The sequence below is a fragment of the Tinamus guttatus genome, unplaced genomic scaffold (assembly GCF_059628265.1).
Source record: "Tinamus guttatus ecotype Peru unplaced genomic scaffold, ASM5962826v1 Tinamus_guttatus_pri_ptg000033l, whole genome shotgun sequence".
NCBI classification, from domain to species: Eukaryota; Metazoa; Chordata; class Aves; order Tinamiformes; family Tinamidae; genus Tinamus; species Tinamus guttatus.
This window is the reverse complement of record NW_028288567.1, coordinates 1,757,737-1,777,981: the sequence shown is the minus strand read 5'-3', so window position 1 is coordinate 1,777,981 and position 20,245 is coordinate 1,757,737. Positions and strand designations below refer to the sequence as shown.

At 49.7% G+C, this 20,245-nt stretch overlaps 1 protein-coding gene across 1 annotated transcript in view; it reads right to left on the bottom strand.

The window, feature by feature from the left end:
- Positions 1-9: 9 nt before the first annotated feature.
- Positions 10-20,245, bottom strand: part of VASH2 (vasohibin 2) — a 34,136-nt gene continuing 13,900 nt past the window's right edge. Inside the window, exons 5-7 of the mRNA XM_088532111.1 lie at positions 11,854-12,235; positions 6,175-6,290; positions 10-231 (exon numbers count right to left, since the gene is read on the bottom strand). Of these exons, the coding sequence (XP_088388237.1) occupies positions 162-231; positions 6,175-6,290; positions 11,854-12,235 (568 nt within the window). The 3' untranslated portion in view covers positions 10-161. The remainder of the gene's footprint in view (positions 232-6,174; positions 6,291-11,853; positions 12,236-20,245) is intronic.

The window sequence follows — 20,245 nt, the reverse complement described above, 5'->3', positions numbered from 1 at the left end:
AACCCACAGAAAACCAAGTTTCCTGTGTTCTGTTTTCTGGTACAACTTTAATTAAAAGGTCCACGAGCTAATAGTTAGTCCCATTCCTTCTTCCTTCCACTGGTGTGCAGGTGAAGTGCCGTGGGAAGCACTGAGGAAGCCCCTGCCCAGCCGGGGCTTCGCTAGATGCGGAGCTGATAACCCACCTCGTTGAGCGTCGCCAGATCTGCCTTCTTGTCCACCACCGCAGGCCTGCAAGCGAAGCAGGGAAGAGCTCAGCAGCGACCTGACACTGCTGGGATGCTACAGGTGTAGGACAGGACCAGTTTACTTCAAAACCGGCCTGTAAAGGTCTCATTTTCTAACCTCAAATAAGCAGAGCTTCCTGAATTTCCTTCAATGCAGCCAAGCATTATGTAACCTAGTCATGTAAGTTCCCTCTGAAGCCAAGCACCCCCACAGAACAAGTCATGCCAGCCAAAGGCAGGGATGTGAATACATACCTCCATATATACTATTAGGTCATTAAAGTATATTAACAACCTTAAGCAAATGAAACCTTTGGAGCTGGCAGTCTCCCTGTTGAGCAAGTAATGGAAGAAGCCCTGCAGAGTTAATAAAGCTAAATAATGCCCATGATTTATAGTCAGTGGAGGTGTCTAACCTGTAGGTTTATTCCAGGCTTTCTGCTATTTTCACACTAAGCCCTATGAACAGGTTCTCCCAGTATCACTTCACTACAAAAAGTTACAGCCCAACTAGTAAAATGTGAAGTTGGTAGGTGCTCTGGTGCCCTCCTCTCCTATAGCTCTTTAGACCGGTTTTTCCAGCACTTAGGCTGTCTTCACCCACTGTGCAGTAGATGCAACCTACGAATTGGCGCAAGCAAAGCCAGCATTTAACTCCTCCATCCGAGCAGCCTGCCCCACTCCGGCAGCAGTGGCTGCGGGCCACCGGCCTATTACTCAGCTTAACCACTACAGACTTCTTCGGTTAACTAAGCTCTGCACCTTGCCTGCAGGAAGGGATTGCACCCAAGGACACCTTGGTGAGGTAATTTAGAGTGGAGACTTCACAGCCTCTTCCTCCTTGGCAGGGCAGTGACCCCAAGCAGAATGTCCCCTGCTAAGCGACTAAGGTTACAACCCTGCTGTGGTTGTCCCTATGTGTGATAGGGGTAAGCGCTGTGCTGGCAGAGAGGTCCAGGCTGCACCTCCTGCCCAAAGTGCCATGAGGAGCATCTGAAGCTGCCAACAGCTGCTTGGTACACAGCACACAGGGGCTGCCGGTTTGGACTCCCTTTCCATAGCAGAATACATGGTGTTAATAGAGCTAGCAACTCCAAACTGCTTCTCCTCAGCTAAACAAGGCCAGAAGGGTACAAGCCAGTATTCGTTCACAGAGCACACGTGCATTAAGCCTCCAGTGTTGAAGTGAAGAGGAAATACCTCAGGTGGGCTGGCATTTAGGAGCAGAAATTGCTTCAGGCTGTCACATCACCATCCCTCCCAAACTTGGGTTAACTCAAGACTCCTCTGGCTCCAGCTGCTCCTACTGAACAAACCGCTGCTTTGCCCATCCCAGCACTGTGGCCTGCAGCATATTGCCCCCTCCTACCTTGGGGGAGAAGAGATGATGGGCAAGTGGACATTGTAAAAGGTGATGTGAGGCACAGCTCCGCAATGAGCTGCTCTAAGTTGATGTCACATTGGTCTCTTAGGGGGCACGCACAGCTCATTGCCCCTCATCCTGCAAGATACCCTGTAGCTACACATTCAATATGAAGCATTTGCAGGAAAGTGCTAATTAAAATTTGATTTTAATGCTTGCTTTGTTTCATAAAGTGATTTTCTGTAGAAAACAGCTGGGGAGATTCTTCTCCATAGTATCATTTCAGCTGAGCCACATAATGAGGAATTCTTATGCCTAATCTAACCTTATTATATTTCACTTGTAACTGTGCTCAGAACGAATTAGGAAGGATTTTGTTCTAAAAGCCTAGATCATAATTCTCCTCTTTAAGGGGTTAGACAGTTTGCTAACAAACAACAGAATAAGCAGAGATACCCATTCCGTCGGTTACAGAGTGAGGTGGGTGCCGACTGCTATTTGAAGTCTGAATACAACACCACAAGCTCCAAGGTAGCAGCTAGTGCAGCCCCATGGCAGCAGAGGTGCAGAATAACGTGGCTTGTTGCTGCTCAGGGCCTGGCATTCCCGAGCTACCTGCATTCTGGTGGTTTTACACGGGGACGAGACGAGGACTCTCCCCCTGCGCCGCCTGCCTGGCGTCACCCGCAGGGCCCCCTCGCCCAGGCACCACAGCAGGGAGGCCGAGACCAGGCTGGGAAGCGCCCGCCTGGCCGCGCTGCCGCAGGCGCTCCAGCCGCCACCACAGGCACTTGTGCAACAGGGCCAGCAAGGAACCAGCACGACCAGCTAAAGGGCTGAGCCAGCAAAAGCCGCTAGCACCCCCAAGCCTTGCTTTAGCCCCCGTCCTCCAGAAAAAGCAGCCAGCAAAGCCATTACTGTTCACCATGATGAACCCCAAGTATTTTTCACAAGGAATCCTCCCCAGGAGGCCCATATAGTTCATTATTGACAGAAAGGAGGCTGTTATTACAACAGCTTGCCATCGGCAGGTGAATCCCCTGAGCCCTTCCTCACCTGCTCACACTAGTGCAAAAAGCTTCTCTCCCCCTCCCATGTAAGCTCTAATAAGCTATAATTAGAGCATGCAAATAAGATTCACAAAGAGACAAAATGCAGTGTCAAAAGCACTACTGTTACTTAGCAGAGGATTCAGCCTCAAAAAGTCTTATCTAGAAGTCTTTCCTTTTCTTTGCACAACACAAAGGCCTCTCACCGCAATTAGGGTCTCAAGGATCCCATCAACACACCAAAGAAAATGCCCAATTTTGCCTCTTCTTTCTCCCCCACTGTCAGCTGCTGCTTGGTGTGCCTTGCTCGGTCACCTCTGCATGCGTTTGCCCCTTTAGACCTCAGAGGCCTCCCACAGCAGTGGGCAGACACCAGTAGAAACCTAATTTTGGAAATGAAGGGGTTGCGTCACCAGCAGGAAACTCCCCACTGGCTGCAGGGTCACTCCAGCCAGGACAAAAGGCACAGCCAGCCCTCAAGCTGCCAACACCACTGGCCAGTGCACTCAGAAGCACCATTTTGACATGAAGAAACCAGTTTTCTCTGATATCACTTTTACAGCAGTGAGTTTTAGCGTGACTAAATTGCCCACACAGAACACACTGCTGCTCCTATGGCGAGATTCAAAGTGCCTCATCACTAAAAAAGGCCTCTGGAAAACCCCACTAGGTGCCTATATCCCCAATGCCCATGGGACCAGGGGGAGCTAGGCGCTCTAGGAAGGGACATGCATGTTTTGCATTTCTTCAGTATCAAACTATCTTTCAAAGGCCTTCAGTGACTCATTCTCAAGTATCAACAAAATTTAGCTACCAAAAGAACTGTCGTTTCACGCAACCTTTTCTAACTGAAGTGTTGAAAGGGCTGGGGCAATTGTGAGGAGCTTGACACCTAAATCCAACACCTGCAGTTCCCAGGCTTGCATATGCACCCTAGTCCAGAGCTGCCTGTGTTAGACAAGTTCTAAACTCACCCCTTTGCTACCAGGGCCGGGACTCCCACTCCCCACAGTGTTACGAGCGCCTTGCCCGTGCCTACAGACCGCGCGTTGGCCCTGCTCGGACAGCACCCCCGGGGTCTCCACACCACACGGTGCTGACCGGCCTCCTCCACAGCGCAGCACCTTCCCGCTGCTGACCCCTTCACGTCAGCAGATTAAATATCCTAAGTCACAGTGTTAGGATACAGACCAGGGTACAACTGGCAGCACAGAAGTTTTTCTTCTTGTGATCAAGCTAGCAGGCAAACAACTCCAATCACCTTCTCAAAATGCAAAGACAAGTGGATGCTACAATAGCCATTGACTTTGGTGTATGCAGCTACAAAAATAAATGCCCCAGACACCTCACTGCTCTGCAAGTGTCTGAGAGCAGCAGCCCCGCTGCGCCCTGCTGTGACTTCCACCCAGGACCCAGCTTTGAACGCTTGCTGCCCCACAGGCAGATCATCACAGCAGCAGCACTGAGGTGGGTCAAGGGAGATGCAGAACACAGATCCCTCTGCTCATTAGCTATTCAGTGAAGAGTCATATAAAAGGAGAATTTATTCCCTAAAGAGGAGGAGAAAGTAAATAAAAATGCCTCAGGTTTTCCCTGCTTGGAATTTTATAATACCCCTTAGAGACACCACTCCAAGCAAGCCGACAAACTCTAATTAAAGGCCAATTTGAGACTAACACGAGACATTTTCCCACTCTGTTTCTTAAAATGCTTTACAAACAGCCTCATTCTGTGCCCTGCAGATGAATATAGGTCATCCCTATCTTAGGGTAGCAAGCTGCAGCACAGACAGGTAACAACTCACCAGTGTTCACACAGCTAAGCAGCAGCAACATAAAGCTGATTTGTCAGGCACAAGCTTTGTGTTTTAGCCTCAAACAACTCTTCCTATAGCAGTAACAATTAGAAAGTGCAGCCATGCAGAGAGGTCCATCTTGCTGAGCACCAGACGATTCCATAGACAGATAACGAGAGGCACAAGGAGGTCAAGGCTCAAGTATTCCCATGATCAAGGCAGTCTTTTTGCCAGAGCACCCCATAGGGTAAACAGGGAGACTTTAAGCCACCAGACAGCCCCAAAACAAGGACTATTTGCATGGCCATTCCCAAAACAACTCTGAGGGGATGCTGAAGATACAGCAGCCTGCCTAATTTGAATTGCCAAAACCATTGCACAGCGCCAGGGAGGCTACTTAAACTTTTCTTATCCTTCTCTAATGTAAAATGTAAAAGCAAAGTAGCCAAGAGGCAGCCAACAGCTTGAGTGACCACACAGTTCCCTTAAAGCTACCTCAACTGGCTCGTCTTTCCAGGCCCAGCAAGATTTGCTCTTCTCTCCAAATGTGTGTGATTCACTCCAGCAACTGCCTAAACAGCTGCAGAAACTCAAAAGGAAAAACCCTCCCTCAATGAGGCTCTAAGAGGTAAGGAAACTGAAGCAGCAGGGCCTATTACAGCTATAACCATCCACACACTAAACAAGGAGCTCTCAGTGACAGGCTTCAAGTATAGTATTGGAGACTTGGTATGAAGTCACATGGAAAAATAAAAGCCTGCTGCGAAATCATCTGCTGCTGAAGTATCTTAAAGTTATCTTTAGAAAACCAGTCTCATATCTTTAAGTGCTGAGACAGAACTCTGGGAGCCTGTTTAAAAAGTGATGACCATAAATATGTGACTAATCTGGGTCACGTATAGGCTTTCACCAGGGTCAGCGTTCTGGCACGACGCGCGCAGCTGGAGCGGCGTGAGGCCTGAATTGCTGGCGCCTGTAGAAAGCCCGTGACCCGAAGGCCTAATTTTATCCATTTGGAGGTGTCACATGCAGTTAGCCAGTCCTTCCCTGCACTGTAAAAGGGAAACAATTAATTACATACTATATATGGTCAAGGTGATCTGTTTCTTAAACCACTTAAAAAAAAAATCTCAGTATCCAAAGTCAGTCGTATTTCTGCCTTGGCAATAAAAGACTTATTTTTTCCATATTCTCTGCAAGCTTGGTAGTTCACAGTAAGAACTGCTACATCAGCAGAACAACCTAATACTAGAGTTAATCACAGAGAAGTCAATTTTTATTTGAGTGACCATGATGACAAGGAGACCCCACCATCACAAGGGGATAGGGTCTACTATTTTTTACCTACCTTTGAACACCCTTAAGCGTGATTATACTACTTTCTTTTCTGTGAAGGTCTCCTACACCCCAGCCTAGCTTCTTAGTTTCTCCAGAACAAATAAAAAAAGAAACACATTTCCACAGTCATCCAATGTCAAGCAGAGTCAGATGGAAAAGAGCCCATCCAGGCCTCTGAGGTCACTGCACAGGAAAGCAGCCAGGCGGCAGGAAAGTAGGAAACCCAGCAACACCAGGACATTAGCAGTAGTGATTTCTAGAGCTTCCCAGGTAACCACGATACTCGTTGCACTCTTCCTATACTGGCTATTGAGCATAAGCAAGTTTTGAACAGTAAAATAATGTCATCACCTTCAAGTTTTGAGCTAGTTACGGCAGCACCAAGAGGGCAGGAATACTCACGATTTGTCTCTTCTGCAGGGCCGTCGCTGAGGGCTGGCCTGCCTCCGGCGAGGGGACAGCGACTTGCCCCGAGATCTCTCTTTGACTGGAGAGTGGGCACTTGAGGGTTTCAGAATCTGCAAGAGATGGGGGAAGGAAGAAAACGCCACTCAGTGACAGCAGCGATTCATTTAAATAAGTTAAACAAGATTAATACAGTACCAGAGATGGCACACAAAGAACTTTTAGTCCCTTGCGTTTGTTGTTGTTGTCATCTTCCCCCCCCCCCCCAAACCCTACCTAAGAAGTACTTAAAACTTATCAGTTAAGAGGTACTGATATCACGTGATAGCTGTTCAGGGACCCCTTCCAAAAATTGTTTGGTGCCAATAATTCAGTACCCAGCTAAATAAGTCCCTATATAGATAGACGTGTGTGTATATACATATATATGTGTGTGTGTATATATTTATATATAAATATATGTAAATAAAACCCACACACGCACAACCCCCACACAGACAACATATTTCTTCAGGGCTGGCAACAGCAAGGGACAAGAAACTGCTTTGACCCTCAGCTGAAGGGGTCTTATGCAGGCAAATTTCATTCTCCAACTTCTCCCTCTACACGCACAGGCCGTTTGTCTGTAAGGCAGGTGGTTAATTCTCTGGGACTGGGAGCTCTTAATAGTCTCATATCCATTCACGCATTTTTCTGCAGTCCCGTTACTCAAAGCTCAGAAGTCCGTCAGCATAGCATTCATATTCTGGGCTATTTTTAAAGACTTAATGTTTTAAAACATTATGTTTTAAAACATGCGCGAAGCATGGGGAATAAGCAGGATGAACTGGAGATCTGTGTGCGGTCCCAGCGTCATGATCTCATCGGAATCACAGAGACGTGGTGGGATAGCTCGCACGACTGGAGCGCTGCCATGGAAGGCTATGTGCTCTTTAGGAAGGACAGGCTGGGAAGGCGAGGTGGTGGAGTTGCTCTTTATGTGAGAGAGCAACTGGAATGCATGGAGCTCAACCTGGGAGTCGAGGATGAACGAGTTGAGAGCTTGTGGGTAAGGATTAGAGGGCAGGCTAATGTGGGAGACACTGTGGTGGGTGTCTGCTACCGGCCACCTGACCAGGACGAGGAGGTTGATGAGGCCTTCTATAGGCAGCTGGATGTTGCCTCACGGTCACAGGCCCTGGTTCTCATGGGGGACTTCAACTACCCCGACATCAACTGGGAGGACAACACAGCCAGGCATAAGCAGTCCTGGAGGTTCCTGCAGAGCGTCGACGATAACTTTTTGACGCAGGTTGTGGAGGAGCCGACGAGGAGAGGTGGGCTACTGGACCTCGTGCTATCAAATAGGGAGGGCCTAGTAGGAGATGTTAAGGTGGGGGGTAGCCTCGGCTGCAGTGACCATGAGTTGGTGGAGTTCAGGATTCAACGAGGAGGAGGCAGGGCTGTAAGTAGCCTTGCGACGATGGACTTCAGGAGGGCCAACTTTAGCCTCTTCAGAGACCTCCTCGGTAGAATCCCATGGGCTAGTGCTCTAGAAGGCAGGGGGGCCCAAGAGAGCTGGTTAGTTTTCAAGCGGCACTTCCTCCACGCCCAGCAACAGTGCATCCCTGTGTGTAGGAAGGGAGGCAGAGGGGGCAGGCGACCTGCGTGGATGAGCCGGGAGCTTGTGGCAATGCTCAAGCAGAAGGCAGCGGTATACAGAATGTGGAAAAAAGGACAGGCCCCCTGGGAGAAATACAGGAACGTAGTCAGGGAGTGCAGAGATGCGACAAGGAAAGCTAAGGCACGTCTGGAAGGCAAGCTGGCAAGGGACGTTAAAAATAACAAAAAAAAATTCTTCAAATACATTAACAGCAAAAGGAAGATCAGGGAGAACGTGGGTCCGCTGGAGGACGGGATGGGCACCTTGGTTACAAATAACACAGAAAAAGCAGAGTTGCTCAATGCCTTCTTTGCTTCGGTGTTTACCAAGGGCAGCCCTTTAGAGCCCCAGGCCCTAGAGGCAAGAGAAGAAGCTGGTGGAGAGGAAGACTTGCCCTGGGTAGAGGAAGATTGGGTCAGAGAGCACCTAAGGAACCTCGATACCCACAAATCCATGGGCCCTGATGGGATGCACCCCAGAGTGCTGCGGGAGCTGGCAGATGCCATAGCTAAGCCGCTCTCCATCATCTTTGAAAGATCCTGGAGAACGGGGGAGGTGCCGGAAGACTGGAAGAAGGCCAATGTCACGCCAGTCTTCAAAAAAGGCAAGAAGGAGGACCCAGGCAACTACAGGCCAGTCAGCCTCACCTCCGTCCCCGGAAAAGTGATGGAACGGCTCATACTGGCCGTTGTCTCCAGGCACATGGAGGACAAGAAGGTGCTCAAGAGTAGTCAGCATGGATTCACCAAGGGAAAATCTTGCCTGACTAACCTGATAGCCTTCTATGATGAAATGACCGGCTGGATAGACGAGGGGAGAGCGGTGGATGTCGTCTATCTCGACTTCACCAAGGCTTTTGACACCGTCCCTCACAACATCCTCCTGGGCAAGCTCCGGAAGTGTGGGATAGATGAGTGGACAGTGAGATGGATTAGGAACTGGCTGGATGGCAGGGCCCAGAGAGTGGTGATCAGCGGTGCAGAGTCTAGTTGGAGGCCTGTGGCTAGTGGGGTCCCCCAGGGGTCAGTCCTTGGTCCAGTCCTGTTCAATTTATTCATCAATGACCTGGATGAAGGCACAGAGTGCTCCCTCAGCAAGTTTGCTGATGATACCAAACTGGGAGGAGTAGCCGATACCCCAGAGGGCTGTGCTGCCATCCAGAGGGACCTGGACAGACTGGACAACTGGGCGGTGAAAAACCTCATGCAGTTCAACAAGGCCAAGTGCAAGGTCCTGCACCTGGGGAGGAATAACCCCAGACACCAGTACAGGCTGGGGACTGAGCTTGTGGAGAGCAGCTCTGCGGAGAAAGACCTGGGTGTCATGGTGGACGACAAGTTGACCATGAGGCAGCAGTGTGCCCTCGTGGCCAAAAAGGCCAATGGGATCCTGGGCTGCATTAAGAAGAGCGTCTCCAGCAGGTCGAGGGAGGTGATCCTGCCCCTCTACTCAGCCCTGGTGAGGCCGCATCTGGAGTACTGTGTCCAGTTCTGGGCTCCACAGTACAAGAGGGATGTGGAGCTGCTGGAGAGAGTCCAGCGCAGGGCCACAAGGATGATCAGGGGCCTGGAACATCTGCCCTATGAGGAGAGGCTGAGGGAGCTGGGCCTGTTCAGCCTGGAGAAGAGAAGGCTGAGAGGGGATCTAATCAGTGTATATAAATACCTCAAGGGAGGGAGTGCAGAGGACGGTCATGGTATCTTTTCAGTGGTGGCCACTGATAGGACTAGAGGAAATGGCCGGAAACTGAAACATCAAAAATTCCATAGGAACTTAAGGAAAAATTTCTTAACAGTGAGGGTGACAGAGCACTGGAACAGGCTGCCCAGAGAGGTTGTGGAGTCTCCTTCTCTGGAGATCTTCAAAACCCGCTTGGATGCAGTCCTGTGCCACGTGCTTTAGGTGTCCCTGCGTATGCAGGGGGGTTGGACTAGATGATCTCTAGAGGTCCCTTCCAACCCTAAGCATTCTATGATTCTATGATTCTATGATTCTATGAAAACCAGCACCCTCACAATCTGAGCATGCTGAATGAAATAGCCCAAATTCTGATCTAACCCAAGGGAACTGTTGTGGCCAACGTCAGTAGGGCCAGGACTGCATTAAGCACTAATTTATATGTGCAAAATTAGAGGCAGTTCAGAGCCTCAGTCCTGACTTTCTGAGACACTGGCAAGGGTGGGATTCAACATCACACCTCAGCACAAACACAGAGCTCATCCTTCCACCACAGGCAACTACTTCACTAAGTTCTCCTTCCACACGCACCTATCTGACTAGACCCCTCTTTAGCTGTTCACTCTCTAAATGGAACTGAAAGTACATTAATAGATAGGAAAGTGGGGGAAAAAAAGCTTTATTACACATATGTTTGAGCACATTTGCTTAGATTACCGCACAGCACAGCGTAGTATGGATCCCAGTCCACGCTGGCCATGTTGCCCAATGGCCTCTCACCAGCAGCACCACCTTGGCCACTGGGGCATCAGCCTCTACAGTGGCACCGCTGCCAGGCTGGACCTGCTGTGACCTCAGGCTCCCCTGCTGCCACGAGGCCTGGCGGGCACCTCGCTGCCCTCTGTGTGTCCCCACGCCCACAGAGAAGCTTCCCCCCTCAACTGCAACAAGTGATTTCATGCTTAAAACATGAGCCCTCAGCATGTGGGCTCCAGTCTTGGTACATCCAAGCTGTAACAGACAGCCCCCTTCACCCCGAGGAACCTCCAACTCCTGCTGGCACCTGGCGTGTGCAAGTGGCTGAGAATGAAGGTCACCTCACACCTTCCTCATCGTTCAAAACTCCATGGCCAGGCTGGGGGTGGCGGCAACAGGGGCTGCAGATGCCAGCCAGACTGCTCAGGCAGCCCTCCCACCCCAAGCTCAGGGCCGGGTCCCTTAACCTCCCCCAAAATCCACACACAGCTGATGAATATGGGCCATTCCTCAGCAGAGCAGGGAGCAGGAACCCAGAATAACTTGGACCTGATTCCACATAACTCCACAGCCCATCCAGCCCCATACTTGGCGAGTACACCTGCTCTGCTCCAACTGCCAACAGATGGCTGGAAAGGCATCAAATCCCATCTCACTGCAACTGAAACCAGCTCCCCGCTCACACCAGTCCTTGAGACAGGGTCAGGAGCAGAAGCCAAATCCTCAAAAAGGGTGGCAGCTCACCCACGTTTCCCCTCCAGGCCATTCAGTCTGACCAGCCAGCAGGGAAGCACAAGCCTTCTAAGGGCTCATTTTCTTCACCCTTTCCATTTAACTGACTTCCCAATTTAGCCCGGGAACAGCCGCTGCCCACAGATGGTGGGATGCATGCAGCAAATGGGTGACCCAGCAGCACACTCCAGGAGAAGCCACCCACCACCACAACACGTGCTTCTCATGCCCGGTGGATGGTTGCTTATCACATTTTAAGTGCGACTCCTCTGCAGAATTAATTTTGCATTGCTAATCGGATAGAGAAAAGGGCTGGCTTTCCTCTGCCTCAGGAGCCACCACTTGCTAATGCTCTGCTGGCCTAGTTTGGAGTGTGGAGCAGTACAAAAACCTCTGCAGCATCCACCCACACTGCCACCACAGCTACCCAGCTGCGCTACCTTCCTTCGTCTGCTCCCCCAAGGACAAACTCATCCCTGCAGCAGAGGAGAAGCCCAAAAGAAGCCTTATTTGGGGGAGCAAAAAGGGAATGGGAGATAGCCCTCGTTCTTCCTGCCCACCTTCTTCCAGACATAGCACCAATGACTCGTGCATTAGCTCCTTGCACCAGGGACAGTTATAGTGCTCATGTTCTTAAACTGAAGGAGAAGTCTTAGAGTAAGAAAAAAAAAAAAAGTTACTTAACAGTGCTTGAAGACACACTGGAGTGTAGAAACTCCAAAATAGATTTAAGCACAACCCCAGCCCATCTGATGCATTTTAGTCTCACCTGGACCAGGATCCGCCTGTTGAAATGGAGCCCAACCAACCGTGGCAGGATCAGGCAAAGCACACGGTGAGGAAATTGCTGCCCAGACCCATGGACCTACCTTCATTCGCATATCCCTAGCAAACTTCTCCAGCTCCTTCCTGACATCTGTGCGCATCATCTTGGATACATTGAGGACCAGCTGTTTCCACTCGATGGGCTGAAAGCTGTGCGGCTCATGCGGGACATATAATCCAATTTTTACTTTTTTCACTGAATGCAAGTACTTTTTATAAGAGTCTTCAAATTCAAAGATGAGGTCACTCAGAGTTCGGTAAGTTAAAGGTTTGTCCATCAAATCTGATCGCCTGCTCATGCCCAGTGAGCCATACCGGCCATTGCAGTAAATCCCAAGCACCACATGATGAAAATAGTTCCCTGAGAAGTGGGTTTTAAAGCTGATGGGGAATCGTTCCACAGAGGGCTGCCCATTCGTTAAGTATCTGGCACGCACTATGTCAAGGAAACAAGAAGTTTGAGAAGGGCACAAAACAATTACGTCTGTAAGACATTTTTAGAAGTTTTGACTGCCGGGGTCCATGCTTTCTTACAGAGATGAATTCATCCCCTCAGTGCCACAGGAACAGTAAACATCACTAATACCCCTTATACTATTGGGACAATCAGATGCAATTATTCAGCCAGGAAAGGGCCTGACTCTTACCTATGTTAACGGAGAAGGGTAGAAGGGAAAAGTGGTCAGTTTAGGATGCCAGCAGAGAGAGGAGAACCCCCAGATCCTTGGGAATCCCCCTATTTGATACCAATCCCAAATTGCTTTGCCTCCAAAAGGGAATGGTGTTTCTCTAGGTTTCCCATTGGAACTTGGTATGGCTCAGGTTGTTGGTATTCACACTTTCACACCTCCCTGCAGCCTTCAAACAGTACCACAGGTCAGAACCCGTTCTTCTCCAGGACAAGTTCTAGCTTTTAATGTATACATGGGCACTTGGCTTGGCAGCTCCTGATACAGGAGAACATCTTTGCATGTTGTACTTGTAACCCACTGCTGGGACACAGTCAAGAAGAGCTCCCAGGTCCCCATTTTTCTCCAGATACGTACACACAGCTAGGCACAGATGTTAATAAGCAAACAAGAATCAACCCAGCCACAGAGTTTGTTCCTAAATCTCTAGCCAGCTATTTCAAAGGCACCACATGAGAAGTGCAGGGACCAATACTTGTAAGGGAATATTACATGATCTTGGCTGGGAACTACACGTAGGGGTCCAACCATTCCTCGGGACCACGGAGCCTCTTGAAAAGGCAGGAGGAGAGGCTCACGCTCCCTCACGTAAGTCAGTTTGCGTCAACGCTTACGTTTCCTGCGGCTCCCTGCTGTTAATCCACACAGACAGCTGGGACCTGCTTCGTTCCAAGAGGATTCCCCGGCTCTCCAGGCAGCAGGCTGCTTTCCCTTCCAAGGTCAGGGCCGCGGAGATGGCAGAGCCCACACGGTGTTGCTTCCCCTCTCATGACACCAGCAGCCGTGACTTGGCACCTGCCCTACTCCCATGCCACGTGAACACGGACAGCCGGGCTTTCTGGCAACTGCTCGGGGCTCTGAGCCAGGACCAGCGAGGACGAACCCGGCTGCTGCTTCAGCGCGAGCAGCCGCGGCGCTCACCCCGGGACCCAGGCCCAAAGCCTCAGGCACGGCCCTACAGCCCTGCTGCACTCCCTGTGGCTCCACCAGCTCTGTGACACCAACCACAAGTCTAGGAAAGACAAGAGATGTCTGACAAGCAGAATATACACCATAAAAAATAAAGAAAAACACCACAGTTCTGATTCTGCCCAACCTGAGACCTTACCACAGCACCAGTACCACATCCTTAGATTTGATTCTGCTCCCCCATCAGCGCTCTGCATTTCACTTTTTTTTTTGTACAGAGATGCAGAAATAGCACCCAAATGTGGCCCTCACCCATTTCCAAAGCAATTTCTCAGAAAAGTATATCACTCACCTGACACTTGCACAAACTCACACTTTCAGACTCTTTAGCCAAGGTGAGCACAGCTCAGGAATGCAGTACTGAGATTCCTGAAAGACACCTAGAATCTGAGGTCAAAAGCACTGATTTAAAACAAACAAATAAAAAAAACCCACACGCCCTCTGGCCACATCTCCAGGACAACCACAGCTAAGCATCTGTGTTCAGTGTCAAATACGTTCAGCTCAGTGTCATAAGCTTTAGCAGTTGTGAGAAACGCATTAGAAGGCGCAGGAACAAACAGTGCTGTGGGCCTCACACTTCAGTATCTGCTCAAGAGTAAATCTGAACAAGTGCACAGGGCAGAGCACAGATCTCACGGCAGCACACAGACAACTCACCAAGCCAAGGTTACATACAGCCTCCTTTGCAGATCTGCTGGCCCATCTACATCAAACAGGAATGCTAGGCACCAGTTAGAAACAAGAAATAACTCTATTGTCCTCAGTGGTCTTGCTGAATCTGTTGCATCAGAACCAACTCCACCAAAAACAATAAATAAATCCTATACATCATTAGTAAAATTGAAGATTACAAACACTCTGCAAGGTCAGAATAAGGCACTACACCATTATACCCACTGAAAAAAGTCAGCCCAGTCACCTCATTTAGAAGGCCACCCTGCTCCAGGCCTTAAAGGAACATCCTGTATATATCAAAGTCAGATTACAATAACTTCTGTCCTATGGATGAATTCTTGTGGAAGCTCCTCATTGTATTTATTATTCTGTGTAACTGAAAAAGCAATGTCTTCTATTAATACCTATGAAGCTTTCAAACATCACCACTATTTTTCTCTTTAATAATAAAGGGTTTTTCTCTCCATGCTCCAACTACCTTTCTCTTAAGTCCACACAAAGCTTTTGTGGCCACCTGCCACACATACACACACTTCTGCCACAAGGTCTTGGAGAGGCTGCAATTTAATCTCATTAAATACTGGGTAGGAGTAAGTCTTCTGAGGGAGAAAATTACCCACCATCAAACAACCCAGCAACAACCACCACGGAAATTAACCTTTAGGTACAGGGTGCTTCTGCTAAGTGACTAGTTAATGAGAGCCTCCACCCGAGATGAAATACACAGGAAATGGCCTGGAAAAGAACATCAGATCTTTCCTTATTATTTCTTTTCTGTTTCACCCAAGGGGAACTGTATTGTAGCAAACAAAAGGCAATGACACACCAGCACCACAGCTGTGATCATGATTTTGAGCTAGGACTGTGACTGCAGGACTGCGAGTCAGGGAGTACATTACGCGCCACCATAGAAAAGCAGAGCAGAACGGGAAAGGGCAAAAGCAGCTTTAAAGGCAGCCCTGTGGCCTCCAGATTCTGGGCCCTCGCATAAATCAAAGCAGCTTCCCCAGCCTGTCCCTCCGGGCTGGGCAGCAGAAAAGAATGAGGTCAAAAGCAGATGCCAGGCTCCTCAGAGACCGCCCCACAGGGACATGGTCTTCCACCTCCCCGTCCCGATGTGCCTCCTCTCCCCCAACTCCCTTATGCCAGGAAACAGAGAGGACTATACCTGGAGCTTCATCTGGACACCATAAGCACAGGAGCAAGAGCCTGTCCCCATCCCTCAAACTCCCCAATCCACCCCGACCCCAAGCTCTTCTGCAGCATCACACCAGTCATTCAGCATTTCCATCTCAAAGACATCAGCACCCACTAGCCAAGGCCGCAAGGTTTAGGTAACTGATGGAGCCTGCTCTCCTACCCAGGAGATCAATTTTGAAAACACCACATCGGAGAGGAATTGCATGCAGAACATGCAACATTAGCAGGTGACAGTCATCATCACGGCATCACACAGCCTGGCTCCATAACAAGCAGTCTCTCTCAAATGCACCAGCACTGCCAGCAGCCTGCAGAGAGCCCAGTCCCCTGTTCCACGCGGTGCCCCTACAGCTCTGCAAGCCAATTCCAAGTGCACTGAAGTTGTGTGTTTCCTTAGATGCACCTTAGGGCAACCTTTCAGCTCAGACTCCTGCTCTTCACTCTAGCAATCCTCATCCAGTATAATATCAAGGTGAATGGAATTGGGATCTGAATCCCAAGGACCTTCCTAACACACTTCCATTTACAGCTGCAATTCTGCCCTATTGCACCTTTCACCCGAGATCGCCACTGAGACCATGGGAATCAATGTTAAACCACACAGCAAAGATGAGCTGCTATTTTGGATGCTTGACCTTGCCACATGCTGTACTAATATGTTAGTTCATCCCGTGTAGCCCACCACCATGCTCCAGGTTTGTTCTACTTGCCAAGTGAACCCCATGCTAGGGGTTTGGCAGGATCGGGGTGCAGATGGTGCTTGTTGCTATTTTAAGAAGATTTATTTTCAAGCATCCTTGGTTTTGATAAGCACACAGCAGGAAAACCTCAAAACCAACTTCTTGACTTAGACATCTTACCAGTTTTCATCTTTGAGGACATTCAGATCCCAGACTCAAATACAAGACAGACTTGGGATACAAAACCAGCACCCTGGACACTACATGGATTTTCCTGGGCAGTGGAGTAAAAAAGGAGCAGTAGCCCTAGTCACTACAAAAGAAAATAGGAAAGTTGGCTGAGTTAGGCTCCACAAGCAGCAGACCGGGAGTCAACCAGTTACTTTTAGCACCCTGGAGCAGAAACAGGTTGTAGCTGTGCTTTCTCAATCTGCACAGCCCCATAGAGACTCAACCAGTGCTTTACAGACAGCTCTTCTGAGGTTTTTGGTGGTGTTTTTAAAAACATTTTGGAAGATGTTATTTACCTGAAAAAGTCCAACATAAGTTTCAGGATTACTCCACAACCCAGTCTGTACCAACAGGCAATATGTACCAATGTGATCACACTGAAGGGCAGAGAGCTGTTCCTGGTCAGAATAGAAACTCTAACTCCTTGACCTTGTTTACTTCCTAGCAGAAGCCTTTATAGGGAAAACTTCCATCTCTATTTGCTTTTTTAGGTAAATAATCTGAGAAGAAGCTGTATGTGCCAGCACTGTGGCTCTGGGCCGTGAACACTGACATTTCTGGAAGTGGTTGTAACAGCTGACAGCATCCACACGGCAGCAGCTGCCTTTCTACGGCTACGCGAGCTCCGCTTACTTCCTGCCGGCGGTTTCGCACTGCGGCGAAGACCCGCAGCCAGCTGGACATGATGGGGGCAGACACTTGTAAGGGCCTGCGTCTAAACCAGCTCCTACACCGCATAAACACAAGGGGCAAAAATAGCACCACTGCCGCGCAGGCCCACTGACTGCACATGGGGGACACCAGTGGCAGGCTAAGGGACGCGTGCTGTCTCCAAGCAGTGTGCCTTCTCAGAGGGCCAGGATGCAGGAGACAACTCTTGTGCCCACCCAGGGGGATTCCCCTGCCTATTGCCCTGTTGGCACCGAGTCCTGCCCATGACAGGAGCCAGCAGCAAGTCGTGCCAGAGCTGCCAGCCAGGAGGGCCCAGGCAGCAGGGCACCAGGAGAGAGCACCGCTCCCCCTTGCCTGGCACCCCAAGGGGCAGAGCAGCCCCACGGCAAAGGCAAGAACAGTAGGGGATGGGGGAGAGAGCATTTCTTACAGCTGTGTGGGGGAAGAAATGCCCAAGTCAGTGTACAGTGAGGCCACAGAGCCAGGAACAGCTCGACTCAACCTCAGATTTGAGGTAGGCACCAACATCAGCTGTCTGATCAGAGCAGCCAGTCAACAGCAATTCCCCAAGTGTGTTTAAGCCCCTAGTTATCTCTAGTACCCCAACCTACAAGTAGTTCTCTGCCAGCTGCAACACCAGCAAGCATTTCCTCTGACAGTTTCTGGGGTAACTGTGTTTTCACTAAAAACCCTACTCTGTCTCATTAACCAAAGTCCGATGAACCTGGTATCAAGCAGATGAACCCTCCTTACACCACTTGTGCTATTCAACTCCATACTGGTTTAAAAATGTCCCCTGTTTAATCAAAACCAGACAATGCAGTGATGCTTCTTGTCATACGGAGGGACTTGGGAGGCTTATGGAGGGACACGTGCAGGAACCTTCCCAATGAAGTCTGGCTGAGTCCAGCACAGAAAAGCACAGGCTGTTCCTGTCCTCTTGCCATTCCCCAAGCAAGGAAAGGTCAAGCAGGCCCTCTGAACACCACAGCAAGCTGCATCACCCCACACACCCTTCACTAGAAGTCAAGGGGATGAAAGCAGGCTGAGGATGAGAGAGGGCACAGCTTTATTTAGGCTAGCAGAGCTGAAGCTGCTAGCTCAGAATGCGGGGGATCTGGAAGAAGATGAACCTCACACTTCACAGTTGCCTGATAAAGCTTCAAGCTTCAGCAAACACAGAGGAGCTATTTTTTAAAAACAACCAAGGAACTTCTGGCAATATCAGAGAGCCTTTGACTGCCAGACATAAACACTCAGAAAAGTTTCAAGCCTCAGTCTGGATTCACATTGTAGCTCCTGCAGAGTCCAGGAGTATCAAGATCCAAGGAACTCTCTCACACTAAAAACCACTTACTCCCAAGCAAGCGAGGTCTCCACCAGGCAAGAGAATCAGGGTGAGCATGGGACTCCAGCAGTGATAAATACCATGCACTGATAAAATGCACCAAAGGCGCAATACAGAAGCTACTAAATCACCTCTTCCCTTCAAAGCCACTTCCGTATTGCTCTATTCCTCCTCATTTAATGACATTACTCAGTGGGAGGAGGTCTTCTAACACACTGCATGTCCCTGACTGTCACCTTACATGAACTGGGATGGGCGCACTTGGGTCGATGACAGCAAGTTACACTCATCTGTCACAGACCACGCTGCATGACGCTCCCCAAGGGCGGATGCACCAATGCCCCTTCCTCCTCCAACATTTTGCTCTCCTTACTTCAATAAAGTGGGTACAGTATGAGTAAAATTCCCTCGACGCCTTTTGGTTCACTGTTCCTTTTCTTGACATAAGTAGTTTCGATCCTGCACCCCGGCGGTGAATGCACCATTACTCTGCTGATTTGCAACCGAACAAAGGAACACCCTGGATTAGACGGCAGGAGGACTGCCCCCGGTTAGGCACCGATGAGCAGACCATGTAAGCGGAGACACGCAAAGCCTGCACAGTCACACAGAGCGGGAGATCCATATCTAACACTACAAGATTTTTACAAGCATTTAGTAATCTTGTAATAGCAGCTCCCTTGGCACACACAGAAAAGGTAGCTCCGTATTTAACCCACGGCAATATAGAAATGGTTCAAGATGCATCTAGTGCAAAAGCGGTTACGCAGCACTTAATTCTGCACCAAGAAGGATTACGGGAGCATTTTATAGTAAGACGCACGCTAAAAGCTAACGGCACGAGCCGGCAAGCAGCTCAATTAAAGCGACATCTTGCTAAGCGGCTCCGCGCGAGCCGGCCTTTGAAGGAAGGCTCGCAGAGGCCGCGCGACGCAGCGCGGCCCCTCTCGGTATCCAAGCAACACCGCGGGGCCCGTCAGCGCACAAACTGCGATCAGCGCCCGACACCGAGGGGCAGGGAAGGGAGAGAAACACGCACGCGCCGCGACGCTCCGCTCAGGCACGTTCCCGGAGATTGATGTGACACTCAGGAGAGGAAACAGAGGGAAACAGCATCTCTTATCTGATAACCACCCAACCTTGGAAACCGAGTCACAGACCTCACTGTGTCTGTATATGGAGGCTGATGCTGCATATCAAAACCTCAGGGCTAGAAAAAAGTGGAATATATGTATTTTCAGCAAAGTTAACCAGCTGCTGTGAAAGAGATCGGCATTGTGCACACGCAGCATGACACGGCCAGGCTCTGCAAGGACACAGGCAACAGAGGTCAGCTGCAAAGCTTGTGTATTTTCACAGCCTGCACACTCCCCACGGCCGCACACTTTTCACACTCGCATCTCGCAAGCAAAGACTTCAGATTTTTTGTTGGGCGATACAGAGGGACATGAACCTGCCACAGGCTTACCAGGCCAGTAGATATGCATTATTCTTATACAAAAGACTTCAAAGTCAACGACTAAGAACTATGGAGGACGACAGGCCTGCGCCATTCCCTCCCCTCCCGAGCGCAGTTGAGAGCGGCATCGATGCCTGCCACGGACCTCGAAGGACAGCAGGGCCTGCATCCAGCATCAAGGCTCACATACCACACATAACAACCCTTGCCCGCTCGCCCACGTTGCTCTTCCCACTGTTGATCATATGCATAAAACACACTGGGTATATGATTACTCTCAGGGCCCTGCCTCGCTCACTTCTGGTGCTTTAGGATGACAGAGGTTAATTTGGCTTCCTGATCCTCTGGTGCTCTCACTGCACATCAGTCTTTAAAAGCAAATATTCTTAGCTTTGCTAGGCTTGTGGAGGTAATGAGCATTGTTTTGCTCAAGCATTTAACTATAAGATGAATGCTTTTGCACAAAGCATAGGCATGGCCTTGGAGATAAATCCAGTGAACAGGACCCGG